General features: G+C 36.3%; 1 protein-coding gene across 2 annotated transcripts in view; it reads right to left on the reverse strand.

Annotated features, from left to right (window-relative positions):
- The window catches only part of LOC124544692 (methionine--tRNA ligase, cytoplasmic), a 116,374-nt gene that overhangs the window by 61,213 nt on the left and 36,813 nt on the right, over window positions 1-18,348 (reverse strand). For both annotated transcript variants that reach the window (XM_047123333.1, XM_047123332.1), the window contains exons 4-5: window positions 11,069-11,212; window positions 1,692-1,829 (exon numbers count right to left, since the gene is read on the reverse strand). In XM_047123333.1, the coding sequence (XP_046979289.1) occupies window positions 1,692-1,829; window positions 11,069-11,212 (282 nt within the window). The remainder of the gene's footprint in view (window positions 1-1,691; window positions 1,830-11,068; window positions 11,213-18,348) is intronic.

The raw sequence follows: 18,348 nt of genomic DNA on the forward strand, positions 1-18,348 counted from the left end.
AACTGTTGAAGGGAATGGACAGGAGAATATGCTTAACATCAAAATCAGGAACAACATGTAAATGGAAGTAGTGAAAGAATATTACTATTTATGAAACAAAATTATACAGAATGATAGCAGCAAAGAAGGTCTTACAGGCAAACAGGCACAGGCAAAGAAAGCTTCTTCAATAAAATATCTTTACCTATATCAGATATTGAAATGGAATTGAGGAAGAGATTTCTGAAAATGTAAATCTGAAACACAGCATTATATGGAATTGAAGTGCAGACCACTGAAAATCCAGAGAAAAAAACATTTGAAATGTGGTACTATCAAAGAATGTTAAAAATTAACAGGACAGATAAAGTACGAAACAAAAATTAACTAAAAAACTAGATGGGAAAAGAATTGTATAGAAAATCCTAGAAGAAGGAACAGGTTAATGACACATCTGTTAAGTAAGGCACAGTGGAATAGTTAACCTGGTGCTGAAAAGAACAGTAGAGGGGAAAACTTGTAGGGACATACCAATACTAGAGTATTGAAGGTGTAATAGTTATGTTGAGATGAAATAATGCACATGATAGGAAAAAAGAAGCTAATAGTATCATAGCAGTCAAATGACTGGAAAAAAAGTAATTCTGGAACAAACACAATTTAAATCTTTCATATATTAAAAGTAACAGCACAGCAGTGAAGATTCATATTCAAGGTATGGAATATGCAAACATCATCTGGCCATTCTGGTTTAAGTTCTACATTACACTTCCAAGGTAATTCTGGTTAATATCAAGCTAGCTCATACAATGGGGCCACTGTCATTCCAAATGACATCAATGTGAATGTGATGTTTAGTGTCAGTGCTATTTTTTTTCTATATTTTAAATACACACTATTAAGGACCAGGTACAGATATCAAGTGAGTTCATTTAAGAGAAAGACTAGTTTTTTAACCGAAGATCACTTGCTCGTATATAGGTTAATTCACTAACTGTAAACTTCATTTACTTTACTGTTCTGACAATAATAGTTAAATATTCAATTTCTTTATTTCTCCTCTCTGCGATGTGAAGCAGCTCACAAAATGTAGGGAGGTTCAATTATGCAAAGCATATGCAGAGCAATAAAAGTAAAGCAGTAAACAGTAACAAAATACCTTCTTGTATATTGGGACAAAACTCAAATAAACAGTTTTCCATTTTGTGGGCACTCATGGTTAGTAGTGTACTGTTGAGTGGAGGTCTAAATCTTCATTATTTCTCTCCCACTTTTCCACATTATGGAAATAAATTACATAATTATTAACTATTAAGTGACCTCCTATGAAATTCCATATGTGATACATACAACATACACAGCATTGAAAATATTTCTGGCTGGCATGTTCTTTTCACAACTTATAACAAGGAGAAACTGAGTAATAGTGTACAGTTTCAGCAACTGCTTTACCTTCTTAACATTATTTACTGTTATTTGTAAAGTCATACTGCAGTGGGACAATAAGCTACAGGCAGAAAGGAGAGGAAGTGCAAGGGACAACATATCTCTTACTTCAGACATGCGTTCCCAGTGTAACGAACATTCAAAATAACAAAAGTAAATGATGTAGGTCAATCTTTCACATTAACACTGATAACACAGAGAGACAAAGTTTGAATCCATATTGTGTTTAAATGACCTCAAACTGAATGAACTAAATATGCAGATACCTCTGTGCTGGAAGTTGAAATAAGTTCTGGTCTTGGTTGAACTTCACATTGAGTAGCTTGCAGTGGAAACCAGGAAGCATCATTTAGACTTTGAATCGCAGGCAAACCTGGTTTCAGCTTGAGCAAACCAACAGCTTCCTGTAATGGAAAAATAAGATACAAAAATTGACAATGATACAAGTACTGTCAAATAGAACTGAATCACATCAAAGAATATGAAGACTTGGTCTGTACCTTCTTTCACTCCTTGGAGAAATTTAATTAATTTTTTCTATGATGATTATGAAGTCTTTGATCAAATATAGTCCACGGGCCTTATTAGGCATTGGGACTCCTCACACAAATGAAGTATAGTACATTCATTTGCAAACGGTGGTTCCTACCAAAGTGAAAAATAAAATTTGTTTAAATTCATTAATTGCTCAGCATCTCACAGTGAACAAGTAAGGCTTACAGAGTTATTAGGTTACTTTCATTTCTTGTACCAAAAGAAAAACTCAATTGAGAAAAGTGTTAAAATAGAAGGAGGCAGAATAGCTGGTCAGTAGTTACTTTCAGGAACACAATTCCACGTTTTCAAGAACCAGAAAATGCTTTCCTAGCTTACACAACTTGCATTTTTTCTTTCTAAGAGAGGAAAGATGAATTGCTTGCAGAAGGAGAAACACATCACTCATATCATAGTAAGGTCATCTGAAGACCAGTATCAGTTGCAAAGCGATTTAGAAAAGATTGCTGTATGGTGTGGCAGGTGGTGCTAAATAACGAAAAGTGTGAGGTGATCCACATGAGTTCCAAAAGACATCCGTTGGAATTGAATTACTTGATAAATAGTACAATTCTCAAGGCTGTCAATTCAACTAAGTATCTGGGTGTTAAAATTACGAACAGCTTCAGTTTTGAAAGACCACATAGATAATATTGTGGGGAAGGCGAGCCAAAGGTTGTGTTTCATTGGCAGGACACTTATAAGATGCAACAAGTCCACTAAAGAGACAGCTTACACTACACTTGTTCGTCCTCTGTTAGAATATTGCTGCGCGGTGTGGGATCCTCACCAGGTGGGATTGATGGAAGACATTGAAAGGGTGCAAAAAAGGGCAGCTCGTTTTGTACTATCACGTAATAGGGGAGAGAGTGTGGCAGATATGATACGCAAGTTGGGATGGAAGTCATTAAAGTAAAGACGTTTTTCGTCGCGGCGAGATCTATTTACGAAATTTAAGTCACCAACTTTCTCTTCCGAATGCGAAAATATTTTGTTGAGCCCAACCTACATAGGTAGGAATGATCATCAAAATAAAATAAGAGAAATCAGAGCTCGAACAGAAAAGTTTAGGTGTTCGTTTTTCCACGTGCTGTTCGGGAGTGGAATGGTAGATAGATAGTTCGATGAACCCTCTGCCAGGCACTTAAATGTGAATTGCAGAGTAATCATGTAGATGTAGATGTCATGTGCCAAAACATTATGACCACCAGCTTAACAGCATGTTGGCCAACCTTTGGAATACAATATAACAACGCTTCTGTGTCACATTTAATTGTGAATGTGCTTGGTTGGTTTCTGGAGATCTGTGGCGTCACATGTCTATGCATGTCATGCAATTCCCACAAATTACAGGCCAAGGGTTGGTGGACGCAGAGCTGCTGTGTGATAATGCCCAGATCGTGTTCCATTGGGTTCAGATTAGATGGATTCGGTCACCAACGCATCAACGTAAGCTCACTATCGTGCTTTTCAAATGGCTGTAACACAATTTGGACTTGTGTAATGGGCAATTATCCTGCTGGAAGATCCCATCACTGTTGGGACAGACATCGAGCATGAAGGGATGTGTAAGTTGCCTGCAGCAGTCTTGGTGCCTTCGATTACTACTACAGGTCCGGCAAAAGCCCACTGGCATTTGTCCACAGTGCTATGCACGTTTCGAGCAGCCATTTGTCTGGCTGAAGCATATCAAGACACAAACAGTGACCTGGTGTAACAAGAATCAGGATTCATCAAACCAGGTGTTATTTTACCAATGATCCAAGATCCAATTTCAATTATTCTCTACCGAATGCAATCATAATTGACAATGTTGGATCAACATGGAAAATAAAGTGGTCATCTGCTGCAGAGCTCAATGTTCATCACTGAGCTTTGAATGGTGTGCTCCGAAACACCTGTGCCAACACCAGCTTTGTACTCTGTCAGATCACCACCTACACTGCTTTAATACAATGGACAAGCCTCTGACCTCCACGTTCTGTTGTGGGGCGTACCTTGCACTAACTCCTCATTTCAACATATTTTGATCCTTTCAGAAAGATGCTCACGAAAGTAGCACGTGAATAGCTGACCAGCTTCACCTTATCCAAGCTGCCTGTTCCCAGTTACCAGCCTATAACAATCTGCCCTTTGTCAAAGTCGCTTATGTCAGTGGATTTTCCTATTTGTGGCTCATATTGTTACTGGAATCCTTCCTCATTCGTCCCTGCTCAGCTTACATACTTTTCCTACTGCGTTATGTGCTCAGAATGCCACCAGGCAGCATTCAGTCTCACAGTGGGCAGTGATCATAAAGCTTAGGCTCATCAATGTAGGTTGATAGGTTGACAGTGGAATGTAGGTTGATAGGTTGACAGTGGACCCTTAATCTGTCCTCTCACGGGATGCGAAAATGCATGAGGATGTGGTACTGGTGACGTCAAAATGTGGAATTCTGTGTTCCATTACACTGCAGACCACGAAATGAAGAAATTGGGTTGTCAGATTTTTGCCTCATGAAGAGGAACATAGCCAATGAGATGCAACACTGTTTTCACGCCCAAAGCAAAACTTAGGAGTCACCACCTTGTATTGAGTTTAACTACATACCTAGTTGGTTTTCTTTTTCATAGAGCATGTGGTATGAATCCAAGCTGTTTTGAAGCATCAAAAATTGAGGACTTCTCGAACATACATTGTTTTTTTAGCTATGATGACAAATGACACGAAACTACAAATTGGTAGATAAAGCTTCCTGTATTTGATGTTTTTAGTGTTATAACTTGTGTGCTATGATGCATACCGCTTCTATGTTACAACAAGATGATGCTCCATCAAAAGTGTATAGTTCTGATGCAATTTGCCATATTAAATGTCAAATAACAAAAGTATATGGTTTCAATTCCATGACACAATGACAATCTATCAGAAGCTAGTAGTTCTGATGCCACTTGTCATAACTTAATATCAAATAATGACATTTGTAGATACGCAGTGAATACCATATACAGGGGCATGGCTGCCACATTGAAGCTGTAGCTTAGTTGATAGCATTGCAGAATGTGAAAACAAAGGTAGCAGGTTCACACCCACTTCCTTTCAATTTTTTTATTTCTTTTTTTTTTTCACACTCTGTTTTCTAAAAGATTCTAGGTCTTTCTTATTAATTTAATAGAAATATTACATGCAGTAGTCAATGTTATTTATCATTTGGTAAATAGTGTACTTGCAGAAATTGTTACAAAGGTAAATGACTGGAATGTTTCCACAGTGGGCATAAATCTTTACATAACTGCCTGTCTATGCTCGAAAGTAACACACAAGTTACGCAATGGAAGTTTTTGCTATTATGAAACTTTGCGTAAAATAATTGGTTTCATGGACTGGCTCATGTCTATGTCGAACTGATAACTATCTTTTTTAATGATGGTGAGCAGCTTTGAAACAAAAATCTCATCTCCCATTCAGATGAAACTACAAAACAAATTTCAATCCTGAAATCTATGTGAAGAAGTACATTACTTCAGAGTGAAGGAAGTCCATGCAACATTGAGAATACAGATATAATTCATGCAGACACTGACATTAGGCACTATACTTCATTCAATTTAAACTGACAACAGGATGAAGATTCAATTGTTAATGAATAACTTTTACTAATATGTATGTCAGAATGCTGTATAGTATTATTCGCTGTTCAGATCAGCGATGTGTCCAGAATCTTCTTTCTCCACTTTTCTTCAACAGTCCGGTAACAGAGTTGAAGCAGCTATTTTAAGCGTATCTGCTTTTGCAAAGGAACTCTGTGATCTACAAGCCAGATGCCACAGACTGCCACTGGAAAGCACTGATGTCACAAATCACAACATGGAGCACATTCCATAAATGTAACAAGTCATTTCGGACCTTGCAGCAACAGCAGCAGCAGCAGCAACAACAACAACAACAACAACGTACACCACATCTGGCATGCTTTGTGATGAGAAACACGTTATGCATGAGGACAGTTTTACCCCAATGCCCTTTTCCTCCATAAATAAGAAACAAACAATTTCCAAATCTAGAAATAGTTTTTCCCATTTGCTAGTGTTTCTATAAGCAGTACTTTGAATATTACCTGCTAAAGTTAAGCACCGTATAGCTGTTCTGGCTCCTTGTAATTTATCACTTACATTTATGTAAGGCATGGTAAACAATTCACTACAGATGAGTTTGGGGTAAATGACTTACAAAACACTAAAACATGAACTCTTACACATGATGTTCACTTCAAGACAACCTAATCTCTTTCTCCCTGTAAAGACGGAATACAACTTCACAGCCACTTTTTCAAGATACTTTATTGTTTCAAAATACTAAGATGTGAATATTTGCTGCAGTTATGGGGTTGTGTCAATCTGCAATAAAAACAAACCACATAAAGTACTGATATAGAAATGCACAGCATTTAAAGCTATTGTGACGAAGCAAGTTGAGATCTCTTTACTACCTCTCTCGTTTTGCCATCTGCCTCCTTAAATTCATATTTTCATTTTTGACTAATTACCTTTAACATGCATGAGTATAATCTGCATTTTCATAAAAGAGAAAGCTTGGCCCCCAGTCAAGAAATATAGTACAAAATATCATTTTGTGTTTAGTTTTGTGTATGTACTAAATTTCCTAATTTATTTTGACTATTCCTAGTTAATATCTATTGTTATAGGGTGAAATCAGTAACTGTATTGTAACTTAAATTCTATTGTTGACTTATAAACAAATATAAATTCTGTACTAATTATAAACATTTGGAAGAACCACCACTAACATTCTCTAAGTATTTATTTGGCTCCAATCGAAAACATGTTAGCAAGGCCAGCCCTTATTTAATTCCAAAATAATTACCAGGTTTATCTAAAGCATTGTTTGTGTAACTATATCTGGTAATTTCATTCTTTATACAAATAATTTGGCCTAACCTTTGTGGTAGATGAAACTGTTAAAAAGGAGGAATTTTTCGATAGATTCAGTTAATTGAATGACTTATGTTTTAATTGTAATTTCTGTAACTCAAACATCAAACAATATATAGTTTCAGAGCCTATTATTGTGAGGATATATAAAGGTCTGATTTTTGGCCCCTAGACAGTCAGGCTGGATTTTCAGACAAGAAACCTGTACTGGTTAGATCAACAACAATGCCGTGTGTTAAAACAACAACAGTGTCTGTTCAATCTATTAGAGATATAATGAACTGTGTGGTTAGGTATTTACTGCTCATAGATGTTCAGCAGCAAACTATTGTAGCAGTATATTGATGTTTGCCTGCAAACTATTAATGAGGCTTACCACAAGTTAACCAACAGTTGTTACACTGTAATATTGCGGGGTTGTGAACAGTGAAAGTAAAGAACTGTGAAAAGTAACTGTGCAACTGTCGACTACATCATTTACAGTAATGAGTGTTGAACTTCCACCTTCATTTTTCAGCCAGTATAAAAACGCAGTGCGTCAACACCGAGGATTATCAACACGGAAATACAGCAGGTGAAGGTCACACTATGTTAAAGCAATAGATCTGCAATGCAGTTATAAAGTTTTCTAGAAGATAGCTTGATTTGAATGCCAATTATTTTTAAAGTAATCATTTGAAAATATTGTTTTAATGCTGCAAGCTACACATAAATCCTACAAACTTACACACACATAAACAGTTACGAAACTCTCATATAATGCTTGGTCATCGTTATAGGGAAAAGAACCAGTTTTGCATATGAAATTTGAAAAACTGGGCTGTAACTGAATATCAAAATCATTGTGGACCCCGTAAATCAAAAGCCTGCAGCTCGTAAAAACATTGTGCTATACTATGTTAGTATTGAGGCCTCAAAAACATCTGCAGTCATTTTTGGTGGTTTGAGTTTGTATGTAGCTACGACACAGTATAAATGAACACTTCAACTGGCATTATTACAAAACAAGTGTAAACTTCTGTTTAAAAAAACAGTAAGTTTGTGATTAAATAATGAATGTTAGGGTCATTAAGTCACATATTTTTGCTTGAAAAATATTAAAGAAACTAGGGAGCCGAACTTATGAGAAATTTATATTTCATTATTTATTGTCAGATTTAAATTAGTGTATATTTCACATATTAAATCTGAATTCATGAAATGCTGAAAAGCTATAGTCTGTCATAGACATTAAAACAGAGGCGGAACATGTTTAGAACCAGCCACTGATCACTGATATGCACCACACAAATGCATTTTTTTTTTTTTGTGCTTATATTTTCTGAGTTTTTAAACTTTGATTAACAAATAATCCCTTTCAATACCATTTTTTTAAAAAATTGTCAACTTGTTAATAAATGTCAATTTGGCTCCTAACACTGAAATGAAAGCAGTTTAGTAGTATAGTAGCTTGTTTACATGGTTTGATATTATGAGCTGAATTATACTGACAGCTTTGATGTTCAGTGAAGACCTTCACAAGAAACTGTAGAGTTATCTGGTGTCAATGCAATTAGGCATCATTACATTTTCTTTGTATTCAAGCATATCTGGACTTAATAAAAAAATGAATATCATACTAAACAATGATTAAGCAATGATTGAATTTATTACATTTGTCAATGAAATTTTTGTAAGATTCTCAGTGGACACCCAGACAGCGAGTTCTGAACGTTCTATATTTACACATTTACTGACAAGTAATTTTAGCCAGTATAGTAGTTGGAAGTGACAGAGCATTCAGAACTGAGGCACAATTATTTAGAGTGACATGATAAGAGGATTAAGATTTGTACATGGAAAATCATCTTCAATGATGAAATACATTGCCACAAGTCAAGCGAAGATCTGCAGCAAATGGATCACAATGTTCGAGAAAAGATATACAATTTCTGAATTAATAAATTACTTCCCAGAAATTTGAAGGTCATCTCTCTACAGTATTTTTACAGAGAATCTGAGATACCATACATTTTCTGCGCAGTGTATGATCAAAACATTGACATATAACCACAAAACTTAGTAAGTGATACAAGCTGAACATTTCTCCTACAGTAAAAAAAGGTGAAAAATTCCTTAAGAAAATTATGACAGACAATTAAACATTGTTTCCTTTCAACATACGGTTCTCTCTCTCTCTCAAAATAATGGGAGAGGGGGTTCCCACAAACATTCAGCAAAAAAAAAAAAGTTCATGGTTAAGGTATTTTGGCGCAATAGTGGTGTTCCTCTTGTTCACTTCAGTACATTCTGTACATCTCAACTATAAATTTCGGAGTAATTTTATCTCCTAGGTTTTACACAGCAAAAAAGATCATGTTTCAAAACACAAACACACACACACACACACACACACACACACACACACACACACACACACACACACATAATTTCAAATATCAAATGAGTAGAGAAACTACAATATTTAATAATAAGTAGAAAAGGGAAGCAGTCCTTCAATCATTATAAACTCAATTCGTTCAATTTCCAGTGACAATTTTAGTTGCTCCTTTCTTATTTCACATCCACTCTTATTTATTTACATCTGAGAATATCTGTCTTTTTTATTATTATGATCAATTACTCTTTGTCCATCAATAGGGATACCCAGTACTTTATAACTGGTAATAAGCTGATACAAATTCGAAATGCACATGTACAAAAAAGTATTAATTCTTAAGATTCTTCCTCCTCCTCCTCTTTCTCCTTCATCCACTTCTTCCTCCTCCTCCTCCTCATTACCACCACCACCACCACCACCACCACCACCACCACCGCCGCCACCATCACCATCACCATCACCACCATCCATGCCACCAGACAGTTTTCCATGCATCATGATACTCAGCTATCTAAGCGCAGCAGATAATATATTAGTCGCCCTTAGGAGACATCATACTAATAATGTGCAAACATGGCCTCTATCCTCAATCATCGCCTTAATTCAGCAAGGAGGAGTGTCCAGAAGTTTCTTCAACTATCCCAAACCCAACTGATGCCACTCAATTATCATTGCTGGTGCTGTTATTGTGGAAGATAGGAAATTTCACAGCAACTCATCATGGAGACATAGAAGGAAGAGCAATTGTTAGTCAGTGACAATGTGGAAATAAACATGCTGGTTCATGTTCATGGTAACCTGAATGAGTAGTGTCAAGTCATGACAACAAACACACCTTTGGCATAAGTTACACCTTCACGCACTGTGCGTCAAACATCTCACTGGCTGAGGGTGTAATCAGTGCCTTGCAACATTTGAGAATAAGCAAAATCACATCTTGCAGACCACACTACATGCTTCCAGTATGCTACTATCCAGTTTCTGCATTGTTTGGCCCCTTGAAGCTGTGCAGCTCCATGTGCCACTGTGAGAAATGGCCTTTTACAAGGTAGCCCACTCCAAATGTCCACTGCATGCAGTAAGCTTCACAATGTTCACTAGGAACTTGATTGTGATGGACTTGCAATCACTAACAGCAACTACTTTTGTCAGGTTTGAAAGCAACTGTCAGTGACAGTGTGACACATATGCCTATCTCCTGTTGATTAGGATCTTTTTATGACTACTCTCCTCTTGCCTGGACACTAACAAATCTCACAACTTCATTCACAGCATAGTCAGTGGCATGTTCAAACACAATAGCTCCTATCTGTGAGTCTGTCACATCTCCACATAGATTCATCTAACTGTGCTGATTCCATTAACATGTGATACATACACATACACCTCACTTCACTGCCATGACTTAGGATAGTGGTCCATGGTCATATGACCACCTGGTACCAGCTCTACACAATCTACATTGCTCCAACACAACCAGGGTGCACTTCTTAGTGGGTGGGTAATATTTTTGTCTGGTGAGCCTTCCTTGTCTCCTATTATGTGCATAAATACAAGTAGTAGTAGAATCTCTACTACAATAACAGATCCCTGGGCTAAGCTGAACTGCATATTATGACAGTTTATGTAACTTATATAATCTGCTGCTCTAGAAGTATACATAGATCAGAGATCAGAGATTAAGTACATCTCTGTATGACTGCATTGTCAAATTGTTGAAGTGAAAGACTTCCGCTTCCCTTTCCTACGACTTAAATTTGTATTACCAGGTTCTTCTGTTCTATAAAATAATTACTTTGATGTGATCTTGCTCTTTTAGTTTCGCAAACCATTGTAGCAAGTGCTTCTTTCCATTGAGCCAGTCAGAGGATAACTTTGCATCGGCAGCCAGTGGAAAAATGGTGCTCCAAATACAAATATCTGCAACTGTGACGCTGGACTGAAACAAAAAAAGAGCAGCTTACTGTAATTAAAAAGTACAAAATATCATAACAGAAATGGAGACAACCAGTTTAAAAATATTTTCAGGCTACATATCCACAACAGTATCTCTACTGATGGCAAAGACAGATTCTACCAGAGAAAATGCAAGGAAAATATGAAACGGCTACTGGTAATGCATACATATCAATGTTTAATTTCAAGTATTTTGTCTTGAGTTAAAATGATATCAAAAGTTGCAGAGAAAATAGTACTCCCAGGGTTTACATTATTTGCCTCCTCTGCAGTATTCATCACTCTTGACTCAGAATTAATACATCTATACTCTGGGAGATGCCTTGAGGAGAGTGATGGATGGCACTTCCAATACTACCATATTAACCCCTCCCATTCCCCTGCTTCAGTTGCGAATGACGTGGGAAGAATAACTGTTGGTAAACATACATATGATCTCTCATTTCTCCCATTTTCTCACTTAAATCATGTCATGAGAGCTGCCTGGATGGCTGTGGGCATTAAAGCACCCAGTTATATGACAAAGGGAGACATGCAGACCCTGGGTCAAACCCATCTGACAGATCAATGGCAAGGGCCAGTGCGCCGGCAAACCTATATGTGGTTTTTAGGCAATTTTCCACAACCACTTTTGTAAATACTGGGTTGGTTCTCAGGTTCTGCTTCAATTATACGATGCACAAAAACACTCTGAAATGCAATGTCACATTTTTCCATGTGATATACACTAGAGGCACACAGAAGGGGTACACAGATTCCGCCCCAGGAGGAAGCTGGCAGTAAGTTTAAACTGTTTTTGAGAGTGGTGAACCCATTACAATAATAGCCTACAAACAGGTATGCTTCTCTGCAAGTACCGTATCAGTCCTGATCTGGTGTGACAAAGCAGACGGATTCTTTCCATCTGATACTTTTTCTACTCCCAAAAATAAGCAAGTTTTTTCACTAATTTTTATGATTTCCACTACATTTAATTGTTGATATGTGACACTGACTTGAAAATCTCAAGTTGTTGTTTATACCTCTAATTTTTCTGAAATTTATTATCTATGTGATTATTTCAAGTATTCCAATTAATTTTCATTAGGGCACTGTTAATTAAAATTTGCCATTAATTGGAGATAGTACTATTTCGGCACACGTAAAACTTGGTGAGCTAATCAGTATATTTGAGGAACATGACCAGCACTATTTGACAGTTAAGCGTTCCCACATTCCTGTAAAGTACTTAAAATTATCCAAGACTAATTACCTTTTGTAATAATTAAACTTGAAGTTATAGACCTATACCATTTTCCACTGCAGATTTTATCACAACTACTGTTAGGTCCTGGACTTTGACAACAGGCTTTTCTTGTCATAATTTTTCTGTACAGTTAAGACATATAGCATTGGATGATTAACTTGTTAATTAATAAGTTTACGTAATTTTCTTTGATTTGCAATACTGTGTTTATTCCCGTAACTGAGGAGAATGACAATGCTGAAGAAAAATAATGTCCACATACTTTTATAATTTGGTAGCTAGCAACAGTTGCTGTAATCCAAAATTGTATTGGTTTTTGTACTTAATTAAAAACAATAAATTCCAACCGGACTATATTTCAAAACTTTTTCAAAATAACAGTTTGTTCTTACAGCAATCTACAAGTAGTCGAGCACTACCAAATTGTGCACATGTGCTACTCTGCTCAGTTGCAGAAGTCTCTCCATACCAGCGGGGACATCTGCAACAGTCATATGCCTTTCTGTGGTTGTCTCCATTTGGTGCTTTGCATTTCACTGTTCAAAAAATATTTTTGACCCCACATTCAAATTTGTTCAAACACATGGAATTTCAACAGTATTATAATGCATTTATTTTTTCTGGTTGGTTAATTCTGTGGATTACAAAGACAACATGAAAGTAAGTAAATGTGTACAGTTCCTTTAAAGAAAAACAATCCAAAAACAACAACGCAACTTTAAAAAGCCTTTGTTGTACTTCCAGTCAATGTGTGCTGAAGAAGTGGGGGTGGTTCTAGGACCACTGCTGTGCTGAACCCTTCCTGGTTCCTTTAGGAGCCATTTTGATTCACAAATAGTTTGCTCTGATAACAGCAAATAAAAGAACACTGAAATCCCTACCAGAAATGCTCATCACCAATAAAGTACTTTTTGATTTGCAAATGTAATAGGAAACAAGACATCTAATGCCTGCTATTTCTTTACCAACTGCCTGTCAGTCCCTGAATATTGCGTATCCATATAGTGCATAAACTGCTCCTATCTATACTTCATATATTTCAACTCCAAACACATCCAGCTTAGACAGCAAATAGAATTCATTAAAGCAACAGCAAAATGTCCAGACTTTTGAGACACTTTATGATGCCTGAGACTACAAGCTCTCAAAGTGAAGCAAAAATATGTATTTATGGTATAAACTGAAAGACAAGTTTGTTGATTTGGTGATGTTAAATTTTTTTCTTGACATAAAGTTTTCCCATGTTTAAAGTTCTTCATTATGATCATGTTTTGCAAGATAAATAAAATATATGTACTAATAAAATACACATACTTGCATATTCTTGACTTGCTCATTATAAATGTTAAGAATCTAGCACATGTTTTGTTCCTCACAGTAATTAATGTTAGGCAGGCCTCAGCCTGCCTCAGAAATGCACGAAGATGGCAGTGTGTGTAGATATCCGTGATTTTACTCCAAAAATAAGTTACAGTGAAGCCTTTAAAAATTCATGTGTAAAGTGCAAAAGTGAATTCTTAAAGTATAGTGAACGTATCACTAGTCTACAATGTGTAATCCGCAGTCGAAGAGTAGAAATCGACAGCCTGAAGTCCGAAAATATGGAGCTGAAGTCGAAGCAAAACATGGATCCACTGCTTCAAGACAGACAGAAGAACAAAAACTTTCGCCAGAACATGGCTACATTGCTGCAAAATTACGCAGATAAATCATCGAAATGGAAGGTAGTACACAACAAGCGTCAAACATTCGGCACTAAAACGTTGTCTATAGCAAATGTTTCGAGGTTTGAGAATGTAAACAATTTTGATGTACTTTGGTCTAGTAATAGTCTCACAGAAAGTGAAAACAATCGTAAGATGAGTGTACCGGTAAACTATCAGAAAAAAGTTAGGTTTGATCTTCCAAAGCCGCAATGTTCAGTTAATAGCAATTAAAGTGGCAGTGGTGTGATCCAGTCTGCTGTGAGTGAAACATCAACAAATCGTCTTCACATTTTTGCCGATAGTCATGGTAGAGGCATGGCTGATATAGTGAAAAGCAGTTTTAATGGTGCCGATGTCTGTGAAATCGTGAAACCAGGTGCTAAACTTCAAGAACTTGTAGCAGGGTGTGATCCTGAAAAAGTAAAAAACGAGTGTGTGATCTTAATAGGTGGCTCAAACAATGTTGCCTGCAACGAAGAGAAAGATGTCATACAGTCGCTCAGGAAGACAATATCTGTGCTTCAACAGTCTAAGGTATTTTTTGTGAACATTCCAAAGAGACATGACTTAGCCCCACAGTCCTGTGAAAATGAGGCTATCTCACAAACGAACTCTAAGTTAGCAAAGTTGTGTACGCATTTTAACAATAATTGTGTTGTAGATATAAGCAGTTTTAGATGAGAATTATTTACAAGACACGATATGCACCTGAACAGATCAGGGAAAAAAGCATTAAGTACCCTTTTAAAAACAAACATACTGGAAGAAGTCCACAAACGTACCCCAAAGTTGGAACCAATCACACTTAAATGACTCCAGCCATCAAGTCAGACTCAGTTTCAAACTCAAATATTTCAGGAAATTGTTAGTAATGAACGTACTGCTTCTGTAGCTTCAGATAATTTTTCAGGCAAAAGTTTACATATGCATCTAATTCCAAAGCAATCACAATTTTTCACCAAAATGAGGGAGGACTTGGTAATAAAGTAAATGACATTACTGTTCTGTTATAGGAACCACAAGGAATAAAAGATACTGATGTATTATGTTTTAGTGAACATCATGTGAAAGATATTGAAAGGTTGCAGCTAAGTGGTTACTGTCAGGCAGCGCATTACTCTAGAACCATCATGCAAAAAGGTGGAGTGGTAATTTATGTAAAAAACAACATATCTTACAAGGCATTAGATTTTAAGAGCCATTGTATAGAGCACCAAATTGAAGTATGTGGCATTGAGATTATTGTAAATGACTTCACGGTTCTAGTGTTAGCACTGTATAGATCTCCTTCACGGAATTCGAATGTATTTCTTAAGGACTTAGACTCTTTATTATCCAAACTGTACTCAAAGTCCAAGAACTTGATAATTACTGGTGACTTTAATGTTGATTTCCTAAATGAGAGCAATAGTAAAGCTTATTTAGTACATTTAATGGAGTCTTATAATCTGATGGCAATAGTAGATTTCCCAACTAGGGTTACCGTTAACAGTAAAAGTCCAATAGATAATATATTTATAGATAAGTCTAAATGCAATGAGATCACTGTACATCCAATCCTTGGCCTTTCTGATCATGGTGGTCAATTGCTTAGGCTCAATTACATCAGTGTGTGCAACAGTCCTGAGCATTCTTAGAAATGTTTTAGGATAATAAATGAAGAGGGCCTCAAAAAATTCAATGACAGCCTATAAGAGATAGATTGGAGCCCAGTTTATAGGGAAACAGATGTAAACAAAAAGTACAATTCATTTTTAAATGAATTCATGTCTTTATTTGAGTCCATCTTTCCCAAAAAAGTAGTTAGAAATAGTCATATAGGCAATGCCAAGAAGTCTTGGATCACTACAGGGATAATAACATCTTGTAGAACAAAGAGGATGTTATACAGTTCTCTCAGGACTTGTAATGATCCGAAGAAACAACAACACTACAAACTTTACTGTAGCATTCCCAAGAAGGTTATAAATAAATCTAATAAGTATGTGGATAAAATCAGAAATTGAAAGCTCGGAAAATAAAATTAAAACTATATGGAATGTAATAAAGAGGGAAACTGGCAGGAAAACAGGGAACATGTCTCAGGTAGAGATTAAAACAGGGGGCAGTATCATAAAGAACCCTGAGTTGGTTGTAGAAATATTTAATAACCACTTTTTGAGAGCAGCGGAGAAGACAGGCTGTAATGGTTTTATGAAAGAATCATTGTCCCTCCTACACAAAGCTATTAGCAACAGAATCCCACAGTTATCTTTACCTCTAGTTACTGTAAGCGAAGTCATAAGAGTAATTAGATCATTAAAAAATAAAAATTCTGCTGGTGTGGACAATATTTCTAGTAAAATACCGAAACACTGTTATAAATTTGTTAGTCCTATCTTATGCAACATATACAAGCAGGGATTGTCCCTGACAGACTAAAATTGGCTGTAGTGATTCCTCTCTTTAAAAAAGGTGATAAAAACAATGTTACAAACTATCACCCAATATCCCTATTAACTACCTTCTTGAAAATTCTTGAAAAACTCATGCACAGGAGGATTGTAGATCAGCTCACCTTCCACAGTATCTTAAGCAAAAATCAGTTTGGTTTTCGTGCTGGTCTTTGTACTGAACAGGCAATATTCTCTTTCAGCAACAAAGCTTTGGAAGCCATTAACAAAAAAAGGTCTCCAGTGGGTATTTTTTTGTGATCTTATGAAAGCCTTTGACTGTCCAAACCACCAAATTCTTTTGAAAAAGGCAGAATACTGTGGTTTAGGTGGTACTGTTGGCTTGTGGCTACAATCATATCTAAAGGATCGGAAGCAGACTGTAATGCTAAATGGCTCTTCTGGAGAACCTGCCTCATCTGAGTGGGGCACGATAACATGTGGTGTGCCTCAAGGCTCCGTTTTGGGCCCACTGCTATTCCTCATCTTCATTAATGATCTTCCTCTTTGTTCTGAGACACAGCAAATTTACCCTGTTCGCTGATGATACCACAATTCTAATTGACGATTTGATAGATCACAATCTTGAACAAACTACAAATACTGTTTTTAATGACATCTTAAATTGGTTCTCCTCATTGCAAATAAAACTCATTATATGAGGTTCCATACATCACAAAGTAATCTCGATGAAATTAACATAAAAATGTAGAGATCAACCAATACAGAAAGTTGAAGATAAAAAATTCCTGGGTGCTTATATATACAGCAAATGTAATTGGTCAGTTCACATTCTTCATCTATGTAAAAAACTTAGCTCGACAACATTTGCATTACGGGTAATTTCTTCAGTGGCTGAAGTTGACGCCATTAAGGTTGCCTACTTTGGCTACTGCCACTCATTGATGTCATATGCTATCATATTCTGGGGGAACCAACCACTTGCAAAGAAAGTTTTCACCTTCCAAATAAAAGCAATCAGAATAATGTGTGGGGTCCATCAAAGACACTCTTGCAGGCACTTGTTTTGAAAGACAGGTATCCTAACAACTGCCGCACAGTATATTTTTTCCTTGCTGACCTTTGTGTGCAAAAATTATTCTATCTACCAAGACAACAGTAAATTCCACGGCTATAACACCAGAAACAAAAACAATCTACATGTCGAAATGAAACGTCTCACTCTGGTACAAAAAGGAGTTTACAACTCCAGCATTAAGCTGTTCAATGCTCTCCCACTACATATCAATTGTGTGTTAATACAGAATTGCCAAAATTTAAACAAGTTCTCAAAGATTACCTGACAGAGAAATCTTTTTATACTGCAGATGAATATTTGAAAGAAAATGTATACCATCACTAAATTTATTGTGTCTAGAACTAGTTCAACTGAATTTATTGAGTATTTGAGCATTATCACACTTTTTGTAACAACAGATTGGCTGTACCTGTATTTATTCTTGTAGGCCTAATATCTGATTTAACTTTGTGCTCTTATTTATAACCTTTATTTGAAACTCCTTTTTCTGTTAAATGGTTGTTACGTTATCTAGCTGACATTGTATCTATTACTGTATTTATGGTATGTCTTACTTATAGTATGTACAATTTGGCCTGAGCAATTTGACATATTCCATATCATTGTGACTGACTCACTAACTGGATCTACGGAACATGAAATAAATAAATAAATAACTTGTATGCTGCAGCCTTGCTGGTTAGACATTGTCCACTG

This window comes from Schistocerca americana, chromosome 8 (genome assembly GCF_021461395.2).
Source record: "Schistocerca americana isolate TAMUIC-IGC-003095 chromosome 8, iqSchAmer2.1, whole genome shotgun sequence".
NCBI classification, from domain to species: Eukaryota; Metazoa; Arthropoda; class Insecta; order Orthoptera; family Acrididae; genus Schistocerca; species Schistocerca americana.